The following is a 25444-nucleotide window of genomic DNA, read 5'->3' as shown; positions in this document are numbered from 1 at the left end:
ATAGCAAAGACTTGGAACCAACCCAAATGTCCATCAATGATAGACTGGATTAAGAAAACGTGGCACATATACACCATGGAATACTATGCAGCCATAAAAAAGGATGAGTTCATGTCCTTTGTAGGGACATGGATGAAGTTGGAAACCATCATTCTGAGCAAACTATTGCAAGCACAGAAAACCAAGCACTGCATGTTTTCACTCAAAGGTGGGAACTGAACAATGAGAGCACTTGGACACAGGATGGGGGACATCACACACCTGTCATGGCATGGGCCTGTCACGGGGTAGGGGGAGGGGGAATGGATAGCATTAGGAGATATACCTAATGTAAATGACGAGTTAATGGGTGCAGCACACCAACATAGCACATGTATACATATGTAACAAACCTGCACGTTGTGCATGTGTACCCTAGAACTTAAAGTATAATTTTAAAAAAGGCAAAAAAAAGAAAGTAAGATGAACAAAAACATGGTATAGTAATACAAAGGAATATTATTCAGCCATGAAAAAGAATGATACATGCTACTGCTACATGTACAACATAGAAGAACCTTAAAAATATGATGCTAAATCATAAAAGCCTGTCACAAAGAACCACATATCATTCCATTCATATGAAATGTCCAGAATATGCCAATCCATGCAGACAGAAAATATATTAGTGGTTGCCAGGGGATGGCAGAGTGAGGGTGAATGGAGAGTGACTGCTAAGGCACAGCATATAGTTTCTTTTTGAGATGATGAAAATGTTCTAAAGTTGCAGTAGTGATGGTTGTGCAACTCTGTGAATATACTAAAACACTGAATTGTGCACTTTAAGTAGGCAAACTGTATATGATACAGGCATTACCTCATCTTGTGCTTTGATTTATTGTGCTTCATAGATACTGCATTTTGCCACAAATGGAAGGTTTGTGGCAATCCTGAGTTAAGCAAGGCCATCCGTGTAATTTTTCCAACAGCATGTGCTCACTTTGTGTATCACATTTTAGTAATGTATCACATTTTAGTAATACACAATATTTTAAAGTTTTTTTTATTATTACTATTGTTATATCTCTTATGGTGATCTGTGATCAGTGATCTTTTATGTTAGTTTTGTAATTGTTTTGGGGTGCCATGAACCCCACCCATATAAGATGGTAAATTTAAGTGATAAATGTTGTATATGTTCTGACTCCTCCACCGACCAGCCATTCTCCATCCTCCTTCCTCTCCTCCAGTCTCCCTATTCCCTGAGATACAATACTGAAATTACGCCAATTAATAATCCTACAATGGCCTCTAAGTGTTCAAATGAAAGCAAGACTCACACATCTTTCACTTTAACTCAAAAGCTAGATATGATTAAGCTTAGTGAGGAAGGCATGTCCTAAGCTGAAACAGGCCAAAAGCTAGGTCTCTTGGGTCAGTTAGCCAAGCTACGAATGCAAAGGAAAAGTTCTTGGAGGAAATTAAAAGTGCTACTCCAGTGAACACATGGATGATAAGAAAGTGGAAGAATGTTATTGCTGATAGGAGGAAAATTTCAGTGGTCTGGTAGAAGATCCAAACAGCTGCAACATTCCCCTTAGCCAAAGCCTAATCCACAGCAAGGCCCTAACTCTAAATTCTAGAAAAGCTAAGAGATAAGGAAGCTGCAAAAGAAAAGTTAGAAGCTGGCAGAGGTTAGCTCATGAGGTTTAAGGAAAAAAGCTATCTCCATAACACAAAAATGTAAGTTGAAGCAGCAAGTCCTGATGTAGAAACTGCAAGTGATCCAGAAGATCTAGCTAAGATAACTGAAGGTCACTATACTAAGCAGATTTTCAATGTAGACAAAACAGCCTTCTTTTGGAAGAAGATACCATCTAGAACATCAATGTCTGGCTTCAAAGGATAGGATGACTCTCTTGTTAGCGGATAATGCAGCTCCTGACTGTAAGTTGAAGCCAATGCTCACTGGTCATTCCAAAAATTCTAGGGCCCGTAAGAATTATGCTAAATCTACTCTGCCTGTGCTCTATAAATGGAACAACAAAGCCTGGATGACAGCACATCTGTTTTTACATAGCATGGTTTACTGGCTCTTTGAAGCCTACTATTGAGACCTCCTGCTCAGAAAGAAAGATTCCTTTCAAAATATTACTGCTCATTGACAATACACTTGGTCATCCAAGAGCTCTGATGGAGACGTACAAGGAAATTGTTTTCATGTCTGCTAACACAAAATCTATTCTGCATCCCATAGATCAAGTAGTAATTTTGATTTCATTATAAATTTTAAGAAATTTGTTATTAAGAAATACATTTAAGAAATATTTAAGAAATAAATTATTTAAGAAATAAATTTCTTGGGAGGCCGAGGCGGGCGGATCACAAGGTCAGGAGATCGAGACCATCCTGGCTAACAAGGTGAAACCCCGTCTCTACTAAAAATACAAAAAAAAAAAAAAAAAGCTAGCTGGGTGTGGTGGCGGGCGCCTGTAGTCCCAGCTACTCGGGAGGCTGAGGCAGGAGAATGGTGTGAACCCGGGAGGCGGAGCTTGCAATGAACCGAGATCATGCCACTGCCCTCCAGCCTGGGCAACAGAACAAGACTCTGTCTCCAAAAAAAAAAAAAAAAAAAGAAATTTCATATAAAAGAGAAATATTATTTATTTAAGAAATAAATGTCATAAGGCTAGAGCTGTCATAGACAGCAATTCCTTTAATGGATCTGAGGAATGTAAACTGGAAACCTCCCAGAAAGGTTTCACCACTCTAGATGCCATTAAGAATACTTGTAATTCATGGGAGGAGGTCAAAATATCAACATTACCAGGAGTATGGAAGAGGCTGATTCCAACCCTCATGGATGATAGGAAGTAGCTGCAGATGTGGTGGAAATCGCAAGAAAATTACAAGTGGTGCCCAAAGACGTGATTGAACACATGAGGAGTTGCTTCTTATGGATGAACAAAGTGGTTTCTTGAGATGAAATCTATGCCTGGTGAAGATGCTATGAATATTGTTGAAACGACAACAAAGGATTGTGACAGTTGACCAAGCAGTGACAGGCTTTGAGAGGACTGACTCCAATTTTAAAATATGTTCTACTGTGGGTAAAATGCTATTAAACAGCATCATGTGTTACAGAGACATCTTTCATGAAAGAAAGAGTCAACTGATGCAGCAAACCTCATTGATATTTTCTTTTACAATAAATTGCCCCAGCCACCCCAGCCTTCAGCAACCACCACTCTCATCAGTCAGCAGCCATCAACACCTGAGGCAAGACCCTTCACCTGCAAAAAGATTACAACTCTCTGAAGGCTCAGATGATCCTGGGCATTTCCTAGTAATAAAGCATTTTTAAATTAAGGTATGTATGTATTGTTTTTTAAGACAAAATGCTGTTGCACGCTTATTATAGTATAAACGTAACTTTTATACGCACCGGGAAACCAAAAAAATTGTGTGACTCCCTTCATTGTGATATTCACTTTTTTGCAGTGGTCTGGAATTGAACTTGCAGTATCTTTGAGACATGCCTGTATATGAATTATTTCTCAAACTGTTTTAAAAAATAATGACCCTATGACACTGTAAAATCCTTAATTTAAAAAAATTCAATTATTTTCCAATATATTGCGCATCAACGCAGGGAAGCGATCTAATAATTTTAAAACATTTTCAGTAATTATGTCATAAGCATTTTGGTGTTGTCTTGTAAAAAAACTTTACTAATTCAGAAAAATGGAGTCTTCTTTAAAAAAAAATTTTTCCACTTTTACCAAAAAATTATTTCATTCCGTTTTTTTTTATACTTTTGTTAAATACTCAGATTAAGTTTTACTGAAGCATAACTACCATGAAATTCATCAGTTTTAATTAGAGAGTTAGATATCTTATAACAAATGTATACAGCTGTGTGTGTAATCACCACAATCCAGTTTGGGAAAACTTCTACCACCTACAAAGTTCTCTGTGCTCAGCTGGGTGCAGTGGCTCATGCCTGTAATCCCAACACTTTGGGAGACCAACGGGAGAGGATTCCTTGAGCCCAGAAGTTTCAAACAAGCCTGGAATTGAGGTTCTATCAAAGGTTCAAGTCAAGAAAAATTATTTTTAATTGAAAATTATAAATGTTAACAAAACCTTTTTCTCTTTCAAAATAAAAATATGTTGCACATTCACAGCAGGAGCCACATAGAGTTCATAATTACACTATTTATAATAGCAAAAGATAGGAACTATCTAAATGCCCATTGACAGGAGTAGATGGTATAAATTATGGTATATTCACATTATTGAATATTGTACTACAGTGAAAATGAACTATAGCTATATGCAATAATATGTTGAATATTAAAAACATAAAGGTGAGGGGGGGAAACAAAGCAAGTCCCAAAAGACAATAAGCAGTATGATTCCAAGAAAAACTAAATATATTCTTTGGGCACCAATACATTCATAATATAAACTGTTTTAAAGAGGCGAAGGAATGACAAATACAAAATTCCAAAGAATAGTTTCTGGAGGAAAGGGAAAGGCAAGAGGAGGCAGGAAAATGGAATAGTTGAGGAACACATAAGTAAACAAATGCAAGTTATTATTAATATTCTAGTTCTTGGGTAGAGTGGAAGGTTCGTATAACTTACATATATGTTATCGAATTCTTTTGTATCACATTATATTAAAATATTTTTTAAAACACAAGCAAAAACTATTTTTTAAAATTATTCATAAAAAATTTTCCAGAAGTTTAATAGTAACTCAAAATGTACTTCAAATTTTTTAGAAAGTTCTTACCTTTGTTTCTGTTCAACTGCTTTGTCCAAGTGCCGAAAGATATCCTGAAACAAGGTGCAGCTGGATCGACTGTTAATAGTATACCCATATCCTCTTTTCCAATATTGTTTCAGATCATTTAAATATTCTAATACCTAAAAAAATTCAAAAATAATTTCTAATATATTTTCAAAAATATAACAGATTCCCTGATTTAATGATTCCCTAAGAAATGGTTACAGTGTTTAATTACCATTCTGCACAAAATATAGTATTTGTCCTTTCCAGCATTTAAGAGTTGGTCCCAAAGGTTCATACCACAGAGAGATTTATGTAGCCTCACAAATTTGGATTGGGGGAATGTAGATGCTGGTGTGCAAGAGCAAGCCAGTGCTCACAGCCAATCATCCAAGGTCAGGACAGCTCAAGAGGGTGGAGTAAGGACATGGTGCTCACCTCTCCTTTCTTCTAACATTAAATTAAGATGATATTATATTAATATTCTTCTTTATTCTTTCTTCTAAATGTCAAGGATACATTTAGAAGAAAGAATAAAGAAGAAGAATATTCATTAAAGCACAGAAAGATACCATAGGTGGATGAGAAATGTTTAAGAATTTTGAGAAGGTAGAAGTCAAATAGAAAATGAGTTACTTTGGTTTATGTATCAGTTTGGTGAAAAAATAATAATAAAAGTGTACCAAGGATATGGGGAAATGGGTACTGTTGGAAGGAATGTATATTGGTATAGACATTCTAGATGGCAAATTGGCAAAATCCATGAAAACACACATACCCTATGACCCATTTAATTCCATTTCTTATAAAGTGATATTCACAGAGGAACACCAGAGAGAATGTACAAGAATGACTTACAGTAGCACTGCTTATAGAAGCCAAAAAATCCCCAGAAACAACTAAATTCCAATAGTAGGTAGATGGTTAAATAAACTATGGTATACACATACTTCAGAATACTTTGCAGTTATCAAAAAGTTCTATATTATAGATTTCCATGTACTGACATGGAAAAATCTCCAAGACAGAATGTTGAATAAGAACCCATTAAAAATAATACATACCCTATAATACCATTTATTACCAACACACACACACACACACAAACACACACACATACACATTATACCTTTTATATTTCTAAGAATGATACAGATTATAAAAGTATAGAAAACGGTTTTCAACCTACCTATCACTGATTACAGTTATTAACCTCTGCTGAAAGGTCTGGAACCGGGAGCTGGTAATTAAGTAGCCTTTATCTGAGGGTTAAATTTTCCACTTATGTATCATTTGATTATTTGCTCTTGTAGAAGTGGAGAACTAAAACCTCTATCTAGAACTAAAACCTGTAGCTAAAACCACAACTAGGGGACTAAAATATGTAACCCAAAAGAGGTTCAAGATGACTGCAATAGTCACAAACCTTTCTTCCCAAAAGAGCTCCTAGAGAAACTAAGTGCAAGTCATAGTAAGTTTTAAGAGCAGGAGTGGGTCAGTGCCATATATAAAAACAAAACAAAAAATACATTAAAGGGGTGAGGAGGAGCTACTTGCTACACTAGCATTGCTGCCTACAATCTAGACTAGCACAGCACAATGGCAACTTGTGTCCCTTCCAAAGGCAGAAGTGTAGATATTTATTAACGAAGAAAAGGAGAATAGCTGAGGGTAAAAGGATGAATAAACGGGTTATAAATTGAAGGAAATGAAATATTACATGAACGCCTTGAACGAGGCTCAGAGCAAAAGGTGATACTGTTTCTTAGCTTAAGTATGACAGATGCATGAAACGGTGAAGCTATATATTTGCCAAGACCACTCCTGGTTCTGGAACCTGCCTGACAGGATTGACAGGAAGCCGGCAAACCTGAGTGGCCTTGCCCTGGAAGACATTCATACAAGATGATGGACTGGATTAATTATTAATGATTGTGTATATTCTTTTGATGTAAGGTATCCCTCTTTGAAAACCAGGGGCTGACCTGGGGTGTTATGATATGTATATATTGGCTTTCGTCCACACTTCCTGGTTTGTAACTCCCATATCCCTTGTTGTAGTCTTTTGGTATAATGCTGGGTGTGTTAGGCCTCCGGGGCAGGCCTCAGGAAACAGAATCTCTCTCTTGCCTCCCTTTCACCTGTGTGGAGGCAGAACTCTAATCTTCCTGCCTTTCTGGGAGTCTTAAGATCCTGCCCTGAAAGGGTCCTGCCTCATATCCTGGGGGGAAGGAATACTTCCATAAAAACCCAAGAGGACTGGGTTTAGAGAGCTTACAGATGGCTGAACATGTGGAGCTTCCTGGAGGGTGGCATGCCCAGGGAGGACATGGAAGCTCCACATCCCTTCCCCCATATCTCACCCTACTCATCTCTTCATCTGTATCCTTTGTAACATCCTTTATAATAAACCAGCAAAAGTGTTTCCTTGAGTTCTGTAAGCTGCTACAGCAAATTAACTGAACCCAAAGAAGAGGTCATGGGAACGCCAACTTGAAGCCAGTTGAGCAGAAGAGTACCGATGGGGCACTTGGGGACTGAGCCCTCAACCTGTGGGATCTAATACTACCTCCAAGTAGACAATGTTAGAACTGAACTGGAGGACATCCAGCTGCTTGTTGTGCAGGGGAAAGGTTCCCACACATTTGGTCACAGAAGTCTTCTGTGTTGATGATTGTGGTGGTGGTGTGAGAGTAGAGGAAAAACACGGCTTGAGAGAGTTTGTCCTTACACAAAGGCAATTAAATCAAGAAGTTAACAGAGACGTAAACGCTAAGAAATTTAAAAAGGAATTAGATAAAAGTCTGTTCAATCTATTCAAATAATAAAATCTACTATTAGAAATAAAAAGGAGGCAACTGAAGATTTTAAAAATTCTCACGTGCTTACTACTAAAACTTTATATTTAAAAAAAAAGGGCCGGGTGCGGTGGCTCACGCCTGTAATCCCAGCACTTTAGGAGACCAAGACGGGCGGATCGCGAGGTCAGGAGATCAAGACCATCCTGGCTAACACAGTGAAACCCCGTCTCTACTAAAAATACAAAAAATTAGCCAGGTACGGTGGCGGGCACCTGTAGTCCCAGCTGCTCGGGAGGCTGAGGCAGCAGAATGGCTTGAACCCGGGAGCTGGAGCTTGCAGTGAGCCGAGATCACGCCTCTGTACTCCAACCTGGGTGAAAGAGCAAGACTCTGTCTCAAAAAAAAAAAAAAAAAGGCCGGGTGCGGTGGCTCACACCTGTAATCCCAGCAGTTTGGGAGGCCGAGGCAAGTGGCTCCCTTGAGGTCAAGGGTTCAAGACCAGCCTGGCCAACATGGCAAAACCCCGTCTCTACTAAAAATACAAAAATTAGCCAGGTGTGGTGGCAGATGCCTGTGGTCCCAGCTACTAAGGAGGCTGAAGCACAAGAATCGACAATTCTACCAGACATACACCTTCAGAAACAGGTATACCTGTACCCCAATAAACATATACAATAATGTTTATAGCAACAAGGTTCATAATAGCCCCAAACTAAAAACAATGTCTACCAAAAAGATAATGAATAAACTGTAAAATACTCATATAATGGAATATTATACAGTAATGAAAATTAAAAATTGTAGCTATATGCAACCTCATAAATCTTTTTTCATTTTTAAAACTTTATTAAATTGTAATTTACATACACATGATTTAAATATACAGGTTGATGACTTTTGACAAATATAAACAACTGTATAACCTGCCCCCACCATGATAATACAATGACTTAATCACCCCCAAGAAGTTACCTCTTGCCCCTTTGCTTCAATCTCCTCTAATACTCTGCTACAGGTACATGTTTTACAGAATCCTGAGAAATGTCTGTGACCTCATAATTACCAATCCATTTGAGAAGAGGTACATTTTCCTGAAATTTGTAAACCTTTTCACAACACAACAGGTCAAGATCATTTTAAATTCCTCCCAGTTCAAATCCCTGCCTTCTAAGTAGCAATCTATAAATGGGGAGCTTTTTTTTAAACTTGTGTCGTGGGAGTTTGTTGTATGGATTATTTCATTACCCAGTTATTAATCCTAGTGCCCATTAGTTATTTTTCCTGATCCTCTCCCTCCTCCCATCCTCTGCCCTCTGAAAGGCCCCAGTGTATGTTGTTCCCCTCTATCCGTGTATGTGGTCTCACCATTTAGCTCCCAAATAAATCTTAAAAACTTAATGTTGAACAAGAGCTAGATACCAAAAGAGAAAAAATACACACTGAGTAATTCCATCTTTATAAAGTTCAAAAACAGATAAAGCTAAACTGTTTCTTAGGGAAAAAATAAATTAAACAATAAACTACCGTAATAAAGAAAAAATTGAAAGCAAAAATACACAAGTAATTATGGAGAAATAATTTCAGAGAAGGAAAACACTTTTTAAAATCAAAAGATATATTTGCTTAATTCAGCAAATAATGGATAACATAAATGACTTTTATAGGTATATTAAATACCAAAACTAATCCCAGGAGAGAGAAAATCTAGATATACTTATTAAAGAAGACACAAATTGCAAAAAAGCTATCCTACAAATTAACTTTCTCCTTTGTGCCCCACTACACCTTTTACGGGCAGTCCGCAACTTATGATGGTTTGACTTAAAATTTTTCAACTTTACAATGGTTCAAAAGCAATACACTTTCAGTGCGCTCCTTGACTTACAATGAGGCTATGTCTGGATAAACCCATTGTATATTGTAAATGTACTTCCAACTTGAGATATTCAATCTACCATTGGTTTATCTGGATGCAACCCCACCTAACTTAAGGAGCAACTGTGTATACTTCTATCACTGTATAGACATCCTATTGTCTTGCAATGGTTTAGTTACATGTCTTTCATTCCTTTTGGCATTCTTTGAGGACAATATCTATCTTATGTTAGTGTCTTTAGTTCCAAGCAAGTGCTTGTCACAGAACAGAAACTCAAAAAATGCTTGCTGAAGGTACACAAAGTCCAGGATATCTAATTATCTCAGAATTTCATAAATGTCTATTAATTTTTAATTGTAAAAAACATTCTTGGCCAGGTGCAGTGGCTCACACCTGTAAACCCAGCACTTTGGGAGGGTGAGGCAGGTGGATCACTTGAGTTCAGGAGTTCGAGACCAGCCTGACCAACATGGTGAAACCCCGTCTCTACTAAAAATACAAACATTAGCCAGGCATGATGGCACATGCCTGTAATCCCAGCTACTGGGGAGGCTGAGGCAGGAGAACTGCTTGAACGCAAGAGACAGAGGTTGCAGTGAGCTGAGATTGGGCCACTGCACTCCAGCCTGGTCGACAGAGGAAGACTCTGTCTCAAAAAAAAAAAAAAAATTCTTAACGAAGAACTTTAAACACATAAAAAATATAAAACAGTAGTATAACGCACCTCTGTGTACTCATCCAACTTCAACAATAATCAACATTCAACGAATCCCATTTCAGCTTTGTTCCTACCACCACCACTGAATTATTTTGAAGCAAATCCCAGGTATCATTTTATTTCACCTGTAAATACTTCAGTATATAAACCTATTTCACAGTGAAAGTCCTAAGCAGGGATAAATTATTTTCTATCAAATCGCTGAGGTAAATAATAGAAAATACCTCAATCAAAAGACAACCTTATATTTTTAAAAGAAGAATTTAATTTCTTTTCACATGTAAAAAGAAACTCTTATTCAATTAATTTAATAAACATGTATTTAAATTTTTCAAGTCACAGTCATTTAAATTAGAAGTTCTTTTTTTTTCCTTTTTTTTCTGAGACAAGAGTCTTGCTTTGTCGCCCAGGCTGAAATGCAGTGGCACAATCTTGGCTCACTGCAACCTCTACCTCCTGGGTTCAAGCGATTCTCCTGCCTCAGCCTCCCGAGTAGCTGAGATCACAGGTGTGCACCACCACGCTTGGCTAATTTTTTTATTTTTAGTATGGACGGGGTTTCACCGTGTTGGCCAGGCTGGTCTCGAACTCCTAACCTCAGGTGATCCACCCACCTTGGCCGCCCAAAGTGCTGGGATTACAGGCATGAGCCACCACGCCTGGCCAAGAAGTTCTTTATTTACAAGGAAAAAAAGTACCCCTACAATAAAGAAATCAGGCAGGCACCATTGTAATCTAATGATCAAACATCACTGGCCAGGAGTGGTGGCTCATGCCTGTAATACCAGCACTTTGGGGGCCCAGGCGGGCAGATCACCTAAGGTCAGGAGTTCAAGGTCAGCCTGGCTAACATGGTGAAACCCCATCTCTACTAAAAATACAAAAATTACCTGGGCATGGTGGCACACGCCTGTAATCCCAGCTACTGGAGAGGCTGAGGCAGGAGAATCACTTGAATCCGGGAGGCAGAGGTTTCAGTTAGCTGAGATTGCGCCACTGCACTCCAGCCTGGGCAACAGAGAGACATTGTCTCAAAAAAATAGTAATAATAATCAATGACATGACAAGTGCACATCAGTCCTTCTGATATGATGCACTGAGAAGCATATATCACTTACGTAGTGCTCTTGTCAAAAATGTTTAATCTGAATCTAATCCTAAGTAAAAAATATCAGACACATCCAAAAACATTCTGAAAAAACCGGGCCTAGACTCTTCCAAAACGCCAATGTACAAAGGACAAAAGAAAGGCTGGAGCACTCTTTCAGGTTAAATGAGACTAAAAGAAATGCAACCAAATGCAATGAATGATCCCTTATTAGATCCTGAATCTTACAAAACAAAGCAAACAAAAACAGCTATAAAAGACTTAAGACGTGAAAATTTGAAAGTTGACTGTACATTAGAAAATATTGTGATATATATGATATACATAAATATGAACTATAGTATTCTGTATTGTGGTTATACAAAAGAATGTTCTTGTCCTAGATGAATGTCCAAGTATTTAAAGGTGAAGCATCCTGATGGTGGAGGGGGGGAAAAGATTATATACACACGGTGGACAGAAAAAACGGCTCCCATATGTCCACATTCTAATCCCTGACATCCTATGAATATGTTACCTTATCTGATAAAAGGGAATCTGCCAGTGTGATTAAGTTATGAATCTCGAGATGGAGAGATAAATCCTGGACTATCTAGGTGGACCCAGTGTAATCAACAAGTATCCTTACAAGAGGCAGGCAGGAAGGACAGAGTTGGCGATGTGCCCATCAGCAGTTTGAGTGATAGGAAATGCAAGCAGCCTCTGGAGATCAGAAAAAGCAGGGTATAGATGTTCTCCTAAAGCCCCCTGAAAGAATACGGCTCTATTGATACCTTGATTTCAGCCCTGTAAGATTCAATATGAACTTCTGACCTCCAGAACCATAAGATAATAAACTTATATTGTTTTAAGCCAGTAAGTTTGTGGTAACTTGTTAGAGCAGCAATGGGAAACTAATATAGTAGAGATAGTGATAAAGGAAATGTAGCAAAAAAGGTTAACTGGTAAATACAGGCGAAGGACATGAGTGTTCACTGTAAAACACAGAACACAATTTCCCATGAAAACTGTTATAAAATAGTTGCTAGGACTTTGGAAACCCATTTATTCTCTCTGAGCTTTGGCTTCCCATAAGAAGAATCTGGGATTATATCAGCTCTATAATCCCTTCCAAGCAGTAAAATTTGATGATGGGTTAAAAGTAGGTCTGTAAATGGGTTGATTTAGAAATCAAATCATCATGGAAAAAATGTTTCCAGAGTTTTTTGAACCTAAACTATTTACAAGTAGGTGGAACCAATTTGAACCTTTAATCTCTCTTTATTTAAGGAAAATTAGGAGTTAGTCACAAAACAGTTTATGTTGCCTAACTACTCATTTTCTGAAAAGCTGCTTCAAGTAACCAAATGCAAACAAGCAAGCCAAAAAAATTTTTTTTAAAAAGCAAAGAAACTGCAAAAATAATACTTACCTTTGCATCATCTATGTCAAAAACATCACACCAAGGAGATTTAACACCTTTAATTGCCAGGTCAAATGAACAGGTGAAAAAGGCTACTTGAAGTAAATCTGGGGGGAAAAAAGGGTAACATTTTGTGGGTCATTATTTTCTGCAATTTTTCAAAGGCTAAATATCTGTAGAATGCCATGTGTGGTACAACTCAATAAAATGGACATCTTCAGTTTGGGGAAGAAATAATTTAGTTTCTTCCCGGCTATCAAAGAATTCAGAGTTTTGCTCTGTATAATTTAAGGGTGCAGGACTGAACTATCAGGAAGAAACCATGAGGAAGTATAAATTTCAGTCCAATAAAACTAAGAAATTTTCTGTAATTGGTAACTTTTTTCTGCCTTTTTTTTTTTGGACAGGGTCTTGCTCTGTTGTCCAGGCTACAGTGCAGTGGTGATCACAGCTCACTGCAAACTCGGATTCTTGGGCTCAAGCAATCCTCCTGCCTCAGGTAATTACTCGTTAAGAGCATATTTGCCTAGCAATATCAACAAAAAGTATAACCCAAGGACTTGCTATATAAAACTTAAAATGATTTTGTTAATTTTAGAGGGTTCAAGGAGGGGGGCTAAGGTTATAAAGGTTTTAGTACTCGACTTGAAAATTACAAATAACAAAGTACATTTATTAAACAGTTTAAATTACACAATTCATTTTATAACTAAGAAGCAGCAGTAAGTACAGAAAAGATATAAAAGGAGAGAGAAGACTACAGAGATAGAGAGGGAAGGAAGTGCAAGGTAAGTGAGGGGGAAGGAGAAAGGAGAGACAGCCAAGGAGGAAAAGCACAAAAGGGGAAAAATCACACACTAAAGACAGAAATGTTGGTACCAACATGAGTTTTTCAAACTTAGCTGCTCAAATGATTTTGGAAGTGGATTTCAGAATAAGTTATCTAGCATTTTTACACTGCTAATTTGCTGATTACATTGAGATAAATATGGGTATTGAAGAGAAGGGATAAGAGAATGAACGCTTGGGCTATAAAAAGTACTCTTTGTTAGTAAATAAAAACACTGCTGCTCTCTAGTCAATGACAAGTGGGTGATATTTAATGCTAGAGAGAAAAAAAGTCAACTGCAGTGGTTGCCTCCATTGCTTTGATTTTTCTTTAATTTTACCGACTTTCCTGTTTTCCTAAAGGAAAATGGGACCAAAAATCAACTGACGTTACATGCATTTTGCACTAGTTCTGAGTTTAAAGAATTCCTGAGGCAGTATATAATACAAAAAAAATGTATTTCATTGGGAATATACAGAAAAGCCATTCAAAACTTCGCTTATGTAAAGAAAAGATTTTATAACCTCAATACCTGATACAATATAGTGGCTTGTAAGTACCAGGTACATTTGATGAAAGGACACGGCTTATTTACACTCGAAGCTCTAATTCTGAAACTATGAAGTCAGTCCACATGGTATATTCTTTAACCGGAAGAGAGTTTACTGGAAAAAAAAAATTCACCAAAAAACTCTTCAGAGTACAGGGAGAAAAAGCATCAGATGAAGACAGGCTGAGACCTGACTTTACCACTAATTATCCTGGGTAAGCTCTCTTTAGTGTCAATTTCCCCACTTACAAAGTAAAGAGGTTAGATACACTATCTTATTTAAGTTATAGCTCTGACTTATCTGTTATGACCCTTCTGATTTCGTGGTCAATCTTTCAGAAGCTCAAAAATATTTCAGGTGGATAAGAAATGTAAATATTTAAAAAACGAAATAGACCCTTTCCCTCCACTCCCCTGAGAAAAATAATAAAACGACAAAAAACGAAGACAATAGGAAAATATAATAATCTTGGGGTGGGAGGATTCCTAGACAAAATACAACACTCAGAAGCCATAATGAAGAGACAGATACGGCTATGTAAAAGATGTAAACTTCTGTGCAATCAAAGGCACCATCAACAAACCTAAGAGATAAGCAAGAAATTAAAATATTAGCAACATACAATAAGCAAAGGGCGAATCCTTTGTCAGGCAGAGTTAAAAGATACAATTAATATATCCATAACACATAAAAGGTATTTGTGATTCATAAGAAAACAAAAATAACCCAATAGAAAATGACCAAAGTTATGAAGGGGCAATTTTTAGAAGAAATGCAAATGGCTACTAAACATGAAAAGATGTTCACTTTCAGAAGTAATCAAAGAACTGCAAATTAAAGCTAGACACTATTTTTCATTAATCAAATTGGTGAAAATTAAAATGACTAATAATATCTACTGTTGGAAGATAAGGGAAAATGAGCATTCTCATATACTGTGGATATAAATTTTTACTACACCTTCAGAGAACAATTTCAAAATATATGTCAAGATGTAAAATATTCATGTGTGTTAACCCAGCAATTTCACCTGTTTATCTTTAAAAAACATTTTTAGAAATCTATTTATTTATTTGGAGACCAGGTTATGAGACTGGCTAACTTTTGTGTCTTTGATAGAGGCAGGGTTTCACCATGTTGCCAAGGCTGGTCTTGAACTCCTGGGCTCCAGTGATCCACCCACCTTGGCCTCCCAAAGTGCTGGGATTATAGGTTATGCCACGGCACCCGGCCTCACCTATTTTATCTTACAAATAAACTCTCAAGTGTAAAAAACAGACTACAAGAATGTTCACTGTAGCATTACCTGAAAGAGTTAAAAACTAAGAAAAACTTCAGTAGGAAAATGGTTCCTATAAAAAGAATTTGGACTGCATTAGCAACAGCCTCTTACAGCAGTAAAATTCAATGATGGGTTAACAATTTAACTAGCATTGACTTACAAATCGAGTCATTCATATGTCCCATGAAATAACACAGGATTTAAAAGAATAAGACAGTTCTATATTTGTCTAGAGACAAATATATTGTTAAGTAAAAATAGTAAGTTACTGAAAATACATATAGCATCACCACTCTTTGTAAACAAAAGGGTATTTAAATAGCAAAAGTATTGCGCAATTACTGCACCAGGTACTAAATGCTTTGTATGAATTAATCTTATATAATCTTTGCAATAATCCTACAAGACAAGAATAATTCCCACATTCATTTTACAGAAAAGGAAACTGTGGCATAAAGACATTAATAAACTTGTCAAAAATCACAGTTATTCAATAGGATAGTAGAGTCAAGATTCAAATGCAAATAGTCCAATTCCAGAATCCATTATTTTAACTACCATACTTAATATTGCTTCCAAAAAGAAGTTGCTGTCAGTTACTTCATCAGTAAAATACATAATTCTTGCCCATTCAGAGACTAAACATAGTTTTAAAAAAATCTTTTTCAACAACCTAACTGACTACTAACAGAATAATGGCTAGATATTGGTATAGATATAGAATGAAATACATACATTTAAAATGTAGGACTAGAATTACAAACATTACATCAAAAACAAAAAGTTGCATAAAAATAGAATTTTGGACTGGTATAAACTTTGATACCACTCTTAAATGTTTTAAAATCTGCAAAACAATATCCCATTTATGTATAAAAACTGGCATGGGATAATATAAATGCTCAATTCATGACAACAATTACCACTGGTGAGAAAGGAAGAAGAATGGGATCCAGGAAAGGGACCAGTAGACCTCAATTTATTTAAGGCAAGTAACTGAAGCACAAAGTTAAAATTGAGTAAAACCAAGTTGTGGGTATAGGGATGTTCACTACATTAGCCTTTTTTGTTATCTTCATGTTTGAATTATTTCCCAATAAAGTAAATAATTTTTAAAGCTCCATAGGCGATGCCAATGTACTGCCAGTTTGGAGAGAGAAAAAATTCAATTTCAAATGCTAGTCTAGGCATCTTCTTTTTGATCCTTATAAAGCATCCAGGCCCTGTGACTGATAAATTCTAATCTATTTTTTCCCCAACATCTACTTCCAGTCTTTTGGAAATTAATTCAGAGTATAATGTAATCTACAATCTTTGCAGGTATCTTTGTCAACATCTACCCTATGGAATATAAATTCCTGGAAAACAGAAAAAAATCTTATTTTCTTAATCTCCCGTTGCTAGGTGACCAGGTGCCCTGGTTTCCCACCTGCTTAACTGGCAAAATTATTAATAGTGTTCCCTTTCACTTTCGAAAGTGTCCCACCAGTTTGGATGGTAAGGTGCATGGCCAGCCCATCCACTGCAATAACTTATGATAGACATGACTGCTCATCTTCTCAGCATTGTTACATATAACTCAAAAAACATCATAGTACTTTGCTTTCCACTTTCTAAAACTTACCCCTCTTGCACATTAACAGGTACTTTTGAACTGCTTCAAAAGCTAAAGAATTTATATGATTTTTCCATTTGTATCACTTTATGAGGGGGAAATTCAGAAAAGATAATTTGTTTTAAAAATAATGCCTACAGTTGAGGCTTTATATTACTCTGCCCTCAAAAAAACTCCAGAATATAACTAGAATCTTGTACGTTAATTTAAATAACACTCAAAGAAGAATATGAATCTAAAAATGGTAAATAGTAAACACAAGGTATACAATTTTTTTGACCCAGAACATATTATTTTCTTAATGCAAATCAATTATGGGCCTTTAAAAAAGATTGTTTCCTTCTGTTTTCATTTTCACAGTTCAAAATTATTTAAACTGTAAGTTCAAATAAAAGACAACAGACATATTACCTGCATTTAAATCATTTACTGGCACTTGCAAAGTAGCTGCAACTTTTTTTAAAATGTTCTGCATTTCTGGTCCAGTTTTGAAGGCTTCCACATGATAAAGAGCTGTAGCATTTTTTTCTACTTCAGTTAAAAACTTCTCACAGTGATCAAAAAATCTCATTAGTTTATCATTAACTGTTGGAGGTCCAAACTCCATATCTGAAAGAGAAAAAAATTTATATATATTTGTAAATCACTGACATAAATGACAGTTTCAAATTATTGAAAATGTTAAGTGTGAAAAAGGAACACTAACATCTTACTAATCCGCACAGCTGAAATAAGCACATATTGATCAGGAAACTCATAGGGTAAAATTATTCCCCATTTATAATGGCTGTAATGCATGAGAATAGCTAGAAAAGGCTAAAGAAATAGAGACTGAAGATTAAATGTGTTGTAGAGATGCTACACAATGAAACTGCATCATACATTAATAAGTACTGTTTCTGTCAGGCACGGAGAACTTTAGAAAGCAAACTAAAAATCAGCAAAGTTTCTACTTACAAGGTGAGAGAGAATTCAACATATGGAATCTATTTGTTCACTCTAAGCCAAAGTCTAAACAGAGTATTTTATTTTCTCAATTAACCTTCCCAACTCTGTGTTACTTTCCAAAGATTCTGCTTTGGACAAAAACCACTGACAGCAGCACAAAACGCACTGATGTTTTGGGTCTCCTGTGCCTCACCGTGCTGGGCCTGTGACTTGGTTTATCTTTTAACTGAAGCCCCAGATAACTTTCTATTTAAAATTTAATAAATTACATTATGCCCCCAATTTGGCAACAAATATGTATTGGAGAAGCATTCATAATCATGCTTCAACTGGTGTGCCTTTTACGTTTTTTTCAAGTCATATTCAAAACACACATTTTTCAATCATTTCTCCAACAATTTACCATGAAAAGAACACCAAGTATATCATTTTTGTACATAAAATATGAGAAAATTGAATATATTTTATCTGGGCTTTGGATGTGTATGCAAAAAAAAATCAATATGTATGTTTGTGTCTCTCTTGAAATGGATAATTCTGCTCACTTTGTCAATTGGATTGCAATTCTTAAGAAAATATCTTGACTAGGAAAATAAGCGAACTTTGTCACCTTTTTTCTGTGGCCGCTAAAATATAATTTCCCAAGCGCATCTGGGTATTTTATCCTTGTTACTATCTAATTATTGCTAGTCTTTAAACAAAAACAAAGGCATTGTTCTGTTTCTACAAAACTACAAATCTAATTCAGCAGACTCCCTCAAAAGACCAGATGTACATAATAGGCAAAACTATTGTCTATAGAGAATAATAAAGTGGCTAGGCAAAGGGTTTACTATCCGACACTGAAAACGGTCAGGAGTGGGCTTATTCTGAACTGTAGTATTTTCATCCCTGGCTCTGTACTGAGAGTCAAATGCCAGTCTTCGTAATGCCATCTGAGAACAAAAATTCACTTCTTCCAGGAAGTCGCTATAGATATTGCGTTACATTAAAATATGTTCTGCTTTCAGCATTCTGTTAATTTAACAGATTTATGAGGAATTTTCACTCATGTTAATGGAAAAAGTATACATTTTTAAAAAAAACACAATTCAACAAATAACTAGACACAAGTCAGCTAACTGAATTACCCACAATAACATGACACAGAATCAGTGGAGAAATCCCTTACAGATGGTTTCACTGTTCAACAGCCACAGAAGAAATTACAAACCAGCCTACTTCTAGTTTTTCACTTGGGCTTTGAAGCTAAACAATAATCCTCACTTCAATTCTGGCCTTAAAAGTGATCAAGAAACTATTAACGCTTGCTCATCTCTGTGGTACAAAAATGTTACATGTTTTTATTCTTATTAGGTATGTTATTGGACAAATGGAAGCAGTATAGCATAATGGCTAAGAGAGCAAGCTCTGAATCAGATTTCCTGGGTCCACAGCTAGCTGTATGAAAATGGGCAAATTATTTAATGTGTTCGTGTATCAATTTCCTCATCTTTGAGATAAGGGGAAAATACTATCAACTCCAGATTGTGGTTGTAAGGATTTTGTAAAATAAATGTGAGGCATATCTGGCATACAATAGAAATGAGGTGTATGCTATCATTATTATTTGTAACTATTACAACATTTTCTAAGAGAAAAAGACTCATTCTAGGAAAACAGAAGACTTGGATTCTAGACCTTAGAGAAAGACAATTAAGAAGGCATACTCTTGGGCTCGGGTTCTTCACCTGTGAAATAACGGGGCCTTACTAGATGATGTCTCAAATTTCGAAAAAGTGTAATTAATGGAATAAATGAGTTGTTACTGCTTGTGACCACGGACCACAGCTACAATGATGGGAACGCTACAGTAAAAACAAGAACAAAACTGCAGAAAAAAGGAGGACACAAAGGCTTGAGATCAGGTTCCTAAAACAGTCATCTGAAAAAGATGATGAGTTTAAAAAAAAAAGAAATAAGTAAAAACTAGTATCGGAAGCAAAGCCGGAGGAAGAAAATTCTAGATTCTGTTTTTTAAAACGTGCGCCCAATTGTGAAACTAGACGCCAGGGAAGGGGGAAGGGACGGGTTGGCGCTCGAAGGGGCAATTCAGTTTGGGAACGGGAGAGCAAAAATTGAGGGAGGCCTCGTCTGTCCCCTTTCCTGTTGGATCCCCAACTCTACTAAAGCAGGCAGCGTGTACAAGGTGCTGAATTTACACCTGATGAATTAATAAATGAACATACGTGTAAGGGGAAAAAGAGATAGCTAAGTCTGTAATATCCCTCGACAGGGAGGACGTAGCCCGAGGGATGATGGCTTGGGAAAAGAGGAAAGAGAACTGGGGGCATCGGAAAAGCCCAGGGTCTGGGGAAGGCGGGAGAGGATTCAGGGCGGGTGGGAGAACCGGGACCGCACACGGGCCGCCCGGGGGGTCACCTGCGACGTCGGGCGGCGGCAAGCCAGGGTGGTAGTGCTGCCACAGCCCCTGCAGGAAGGCGGCACTGCTATCCATGCAGCGGTGCTTGGAACTAGTGATGAGCCGCAGGCGGCCGTAGTTCTCACGGCTGAAAAGGGCCGGGAAGAGCGAGGCCAGACGCAGCGCCAGCTGTCGCATATCCTGCCGTCCCTTCTCTACTAGCTGCCCGTCCATCCAGTCCGCGTACCACAAAGGCCAGTCGGCCAGCGCTGCACCCAGGTCGCGGCTGCCGGTACTACCTGCCCCGCCATCCCTGGACCCGCGGGCCTGCAGCAACCCGTGCAGCTGCCTCAGCTTGCGGATCTGTTTGGCCGTGGGGTAGCGGGTGCCGTGGCGAATGAGGGCGACCAGCTGCACCGGGGTGCAGGTCCCCTCCAGCAGCTCAGGGTCCCGCCACGGAGCCTCGGGGCCCGACAACAGCAAGGGGTTGACATCCTCGTAGCGAGTCTTGGTGCCGAAATAAGGGCTGAGCGACGAGGCCACCAGGTCCCTCGGCTCTAGAAGAGAGCAGCGCGCAAGCGACGAGAACAGCGCCGCAGCCAGGGCCGCGGCAGGCGCTACGGAGGTCCGGAGGAGGCAGCCGGACGCGCGGAGCATTGTCGGGGCGGTCAGTGGAGGGCGCCGAGCCGGCTGCCGATGCCCAGCTTCCGGCTCCGGAGGGCAGGGGGCGGGTCTGGAGGGCGCTTCCGGCCGGCGGCCCTCGGGATGCGCTTAGCTGTCCTCGAGGAGGTACTAGCCCCTGGCGGTGGGTCCTGCGTCCCGACGGAAAGCTCCGAGGAGCCCTGTAGACTTGTGGCTCGGGTGGAGCCGGCGGAAAACCCCGAGAAGGTTGAGACAGCCGTGGCTGAGGTGGAGCCGGCGTCGCTGCCCTGGAGCGTCGGCGAGTTTCCTCTTAGCCGGAGCTTCAGTGATTGACTCAAAGACTCCTCCGCTTTTTTAGTTGTTTTGGGTGTGAATAAAGCCCGGACTAAACCTTAGTCGCCCAGACTAAACCTTAGTCTCCCAGGCTGCCAAAACAGCACAGCTTTTACAGATGACTCTTACATCACCATCCCTACTCTGTGATACTGTGTTTTTCAAAGTTCAGTGCCTGAACCATCAGCATGAAATCTGCCTGAGACGGTTGTTGAAAATTCACATCGCTGGGCCTTGCGGCAGGATGCCTCTTGAAGCCCAAGGTTTTTGTTTTGTTTTTTCCATTTGAGTTTGAAAATAAACAGGATACAGTAAAGCAGAGAACTTGGAAAGGGGCTTACATTTTGCAGGAATTTAAGTCCTGAATCTTTGGTATAATCTTGACCTGGACTACCAGAGCTAACGCGGACATCAGTGAGACAGCACCCTAAAAGCTCTGTGCTTGTTGTTCCCGAAGGCTTAGCGAGTAGAGACATAGCAATCTAGAGAATTTGGGTGCATTGAGTCATAGCCCAACAGATTTACTCTATTATTAAGTATGAGCTAATCTGCTTTGCAAAGCAAACATGCTCTGTATTTACCACCACTCCAGATCCATACGTTCCTCATACATTCCTCCCATGTACTTAACATACTCAAATCAAAAGCTGGGTTTTTTAATAGGTTATTGCTCAGAATCTTTGACCCCAAAAATCATAAATCTGAACAATACCTTGTTTTTTCCCACTTGAACTCCAGTTTATTTGCCAGCTGGGGAAATGATAAGTATTACAGAAGTCGTACGGTGATCCAGATTTAAGGAAATTGGGACCACGTTTTCGTAAGTTAGCTTTTCCTTCAAAGACACTATTACATTGCTCTGTGTAAGCCCATCACCATCTTTACTCCTTTTCTCTTTAAGTGTCTCCTTGGTTTAGAGAGGTGTGCCTCTAAGTTTAGGCGTGCCTCTAAATGTTAACCAAGAAGAAACGGGGCCAGCCCATGAATGCTGAAAATTTGGAGGCGTTCTGTGCAGGAAACCATCTTTAGGGCAACAGATGTTCTTTTTGATATGCTATTTTGTAGCATGTCAGTGCCTGAATATTCATGGTCAGTGATATTTTTGTAGAACTTTGCTCAAATTAGCATTTAGTAAATATCTGCTCCTTCTTAAAATAGGCATTCTAACCCGTAAGCTCTGTAGGCTGAGTCGCCTGATAATATTTCTAAGTGCATTCAGCGAGCATTTGTGCCAGGTTCATCTCACTATATTTTGCCTAATACATATGCTTATTAATGATAAATTCTCACACCCAATCTTTTGAGTCCTTAGGGGTTACCAAGTGTTCCCAAAGTCATTATTCACTTCTTCCTTATGAAGTGATCTTTAGAGACTCTACTTATAAAATGTATGGCACAGTACACATTTTTATACATGAAATTTGCCCCAGTTTGATTTTATTTTCCTTATCCTAATTCCTCATCAATTAATTTTATCCTGTTTTATACACTTAGGTATATCAGCTCCTAATTATTTTGATGTTATGCCAAGATAACAAAGATAAAGTAAAAGTAAGCAATGCCTCCATGTTTTTGGCTAGGAAAAAGCCAAATATAGTATAAAGAAGACAAAGAGTACTTAAGCTTTGGATCCAGACTGTAATTAGCTCTGCCGCTTATTAATTGAGTGACCCAAGTTCTCTGGGCCTTAGTTTTTTTTAATCTGAAAATTGGTAATATTAGAACCTATATCATGGGATTATCATGACAATCAGAGATGATGTATTTAAAATCCATGTAATAGGCCGCTATAAATGATATTTTTATCATTACTAATGTTCAGTGTTACTATTCCTGTGCTAAGATGCCTAGCTTTCTAGCAATTACATGGATTACACTTACTCCCACTGAACATTAAAGTGAATGACTTTCACAGGCAACACATGCATCAAAGATCATTTCATAACTTTTCTAATAATAAAAATCCACTCATCTCACTTAAAATGGATGTCTATTCTTAGAGCACTAAGCAGTCTTTGAAAAAATTTAAAAAGGTCACAGGCCGTGCTCATGATTTCATGCCAGACCATGTCTCAATTATCTGGGCACTCTGTAAATTGGATGCCCTTTGACATAGGTGCCCACTTGGTCCAATCATGTAGTACAGAGAAGTTTGCATAATGCGAAACATGGCTATTCCTTTGCAGAGATCATGGGAAAATCGCCTCCCCTCATAAGAAATTGTGGGTATGGGAGCAATATATTTGGCAAATCTAACACAATACAAGAGGCAGAAAGGAAAATTAATGGTTCAAGATTCTTGCAGAGATAGGAGAGGACAGAACCAAAAACACAGGTAGAGAATTTGATTTGGGCCAGAAGGAGATGAGACCTTATCTTCTAAGAGAATGTTAGAAGGATGGGTAAACATGGGGATAAATTTGTAGATCTGGCAGGAGGGAGTTCATAGAATTCAAGCCTGATGGCCTCAGTTTCCACAGTAACATAGGAGACAAGTTTGAAAGATGGGGGAATAGGAATTAAGTCTTGAAGTGTGAAAATGGTTTGGATTTGCAACTGAGAGAAATGGGAAAGTAATGGGAAAGGATTGACAACTAAGAGGAATGGGAGAAACAAGTAGAAGTTTGTATGGTCAGTTCTGGAGATCCAACTGAGAATGAATTGTTAATGGTTCTGCAATTTTATTTAGAAGCAAACATTATCTGTTGTATTTTTTCAGAGTGGAAAAGAAAAAAAGTTTAACTTGATGGTCCTACATTAATGGGTCTTGAGTAGAACTTCATTTCTAATCAATCCACTATACTAAAGGATAAGCTCAATTATTTTTGCCAGATTATCCACAGGACTTCAAAAATAGTCATTCAGCTTTTAAGATTGCATGGTGTCGGCCAGGCGCAGTGGCTCATGCCTGTAATCTCAGCACTTTGGGAAGCTGAGGTGCGCGGATCACCTGAGGTCAGGAGTTTGAGACCAGCCTGGCCAACATGTTGAAACCCCATCTCTACTAAAAATACAAAAAAATTAGCTGGCTGTGGTGGTGGACGCCTGTAATACCAGCTGCTTGGGAGGCTGAGGGAGGAGAATTGCTTGAACTTGGGAGGTGGAGGTTGCAGTAAGCCGAGATCACACCATTGCACTCCAGCCTGGGCAACAAGAGCAAAACTCCGTCTCAAAAAGAAAAAAAAGATTACATGGTGTCATATATAGTATTTTAAGTTACAGCCATCTACTTTACTTTTAAAGAGATTACTAAGATAGTTTTCTGGGGACAAAACAATAAAGGAAAGGAAACAGCTAAATTCTGTAGGGAAACAGCAAGGCTCTCTATGTAAGCATATACAATACTAAGAACATGGTCTCAGAAGTTAGACTTTCTGGTTTTCAGATTCCAGCTTCATCTCTTATTACCTGTGAAATATTTAAAAAATTAAATTATTTTGCCACCATTCTTTTTCATTGTAAAGTGGGGATAATAACACCTAGCCATGAGACTGTTGAGAGGATTAAACAAAACAGCTTATATAAAGACTTTATGTAGTTCCTGCCCCCAAATAAATATCAGTTGCTTTTATTAAGCAGAATTAAAGGGTTTCTTATTATCACATCTCTCTTAATCAAATAAACTGACAAATAGTTTTTCATAGATATTTATTATCTCATAACTACATTAAGCAACGAACTTTGTGCCTATGCCAAGAAAGTTTGAGCTTTCTTATCTTTCTGCCCTGCTGTTGCATTATTCCTCTTTTAACAGTTGCCGGATGTTGAGTTAGTGTTTATTTGCTTTTTGTTGCAGTGGAAGCCAACAGAAGAGGGGTCCATGTGTACAGATAGGGCTGGAGTGATCCATGTTCCAACAGCAGTCCCTTTAACCTCACTTGAATGTGGAGGCTGCACAGGTCACAAGTCTGAAGACTACAAGCTACCTTTGCTTAAAAGGAACCACACCATCACTGATAGCTAACTGCTAGATTGTTCTCCAGCATATCAGAGCTACATTGAATTACTTGAGTTGTGCTTCAATTAATGTAGAGATCTTCACTGAACCACACATAACCACTGAAGTAACCTGCTGTTTACAGTCTCTATCATGCTTTGCCAAGAGAGTTATTTTACAGTGACAAAACTTCTCTTCTGGTGCCCTGACACATCCTAGGACTTT

The 25444-nt window shown here is 38.2% G+C and overlaps 1 protein-coding gene across 2 annotated transcripts in view; it reads right to left on the bottom strand.

Moving 5' to 3' along the window:
* MINPP1 (multiple inositol-polyphosphate phosphatase 1) overlaps window positions 1-21276 on the bottom strand; it is a 48714-nt gene extending 27438 nt beyond the window's left edge. The window contains exons 1-5 of one of the 2 annotated variants that reach the window (XM_063669972.1): window positions 20328-21214; window positions 17370-17567; window positions 12691-12788; window positions 4780-4913; window positions 2807-2986 (exon numbers count right to left, since the gene is read on the bottom strand). In XM_063669972.1, coding sequence (XP_063526042.1) covers window positions 2807-2986; window positions 4780-4913; window positions 12691-12788; window positions 17370-17567; window positions 20328-20964 — 1247 coding nt within the window. In that variant the 5' untranslated portion in view covers window positions 20965-21214. Of the gene's footprint in view, window positions 1-2806; window positions 2987-4779; window positions 4914-12690; window positions 12789-17369; window positions 17568-20327 lie in introns of both variants that reach the window. The other variant, XM_054436220.2, reaches the window with a different exon arrangement.
* Window positions 21277-25444: the final 4168 nt, after the last annotated feature.

Source organism: Pongo pygmaeus, chromosome 8 (genome assembly GCF_028885625.2).
Source record: "Pongo pygmaeus isolate AG05252 chromosome 8, NHGRI_mPonPyg2-v2.0_pri, whole genome shotgun sequence".
Taxonomy (NCBI): Eukaryota; Metazoa; Chordata; class Mammalia; order Primates; family Hominidae; genus Pongo; species Pongo pygmaeus.
This window is presented reverse-complemented; position numbering and strand designations above follow the sequence as displayed.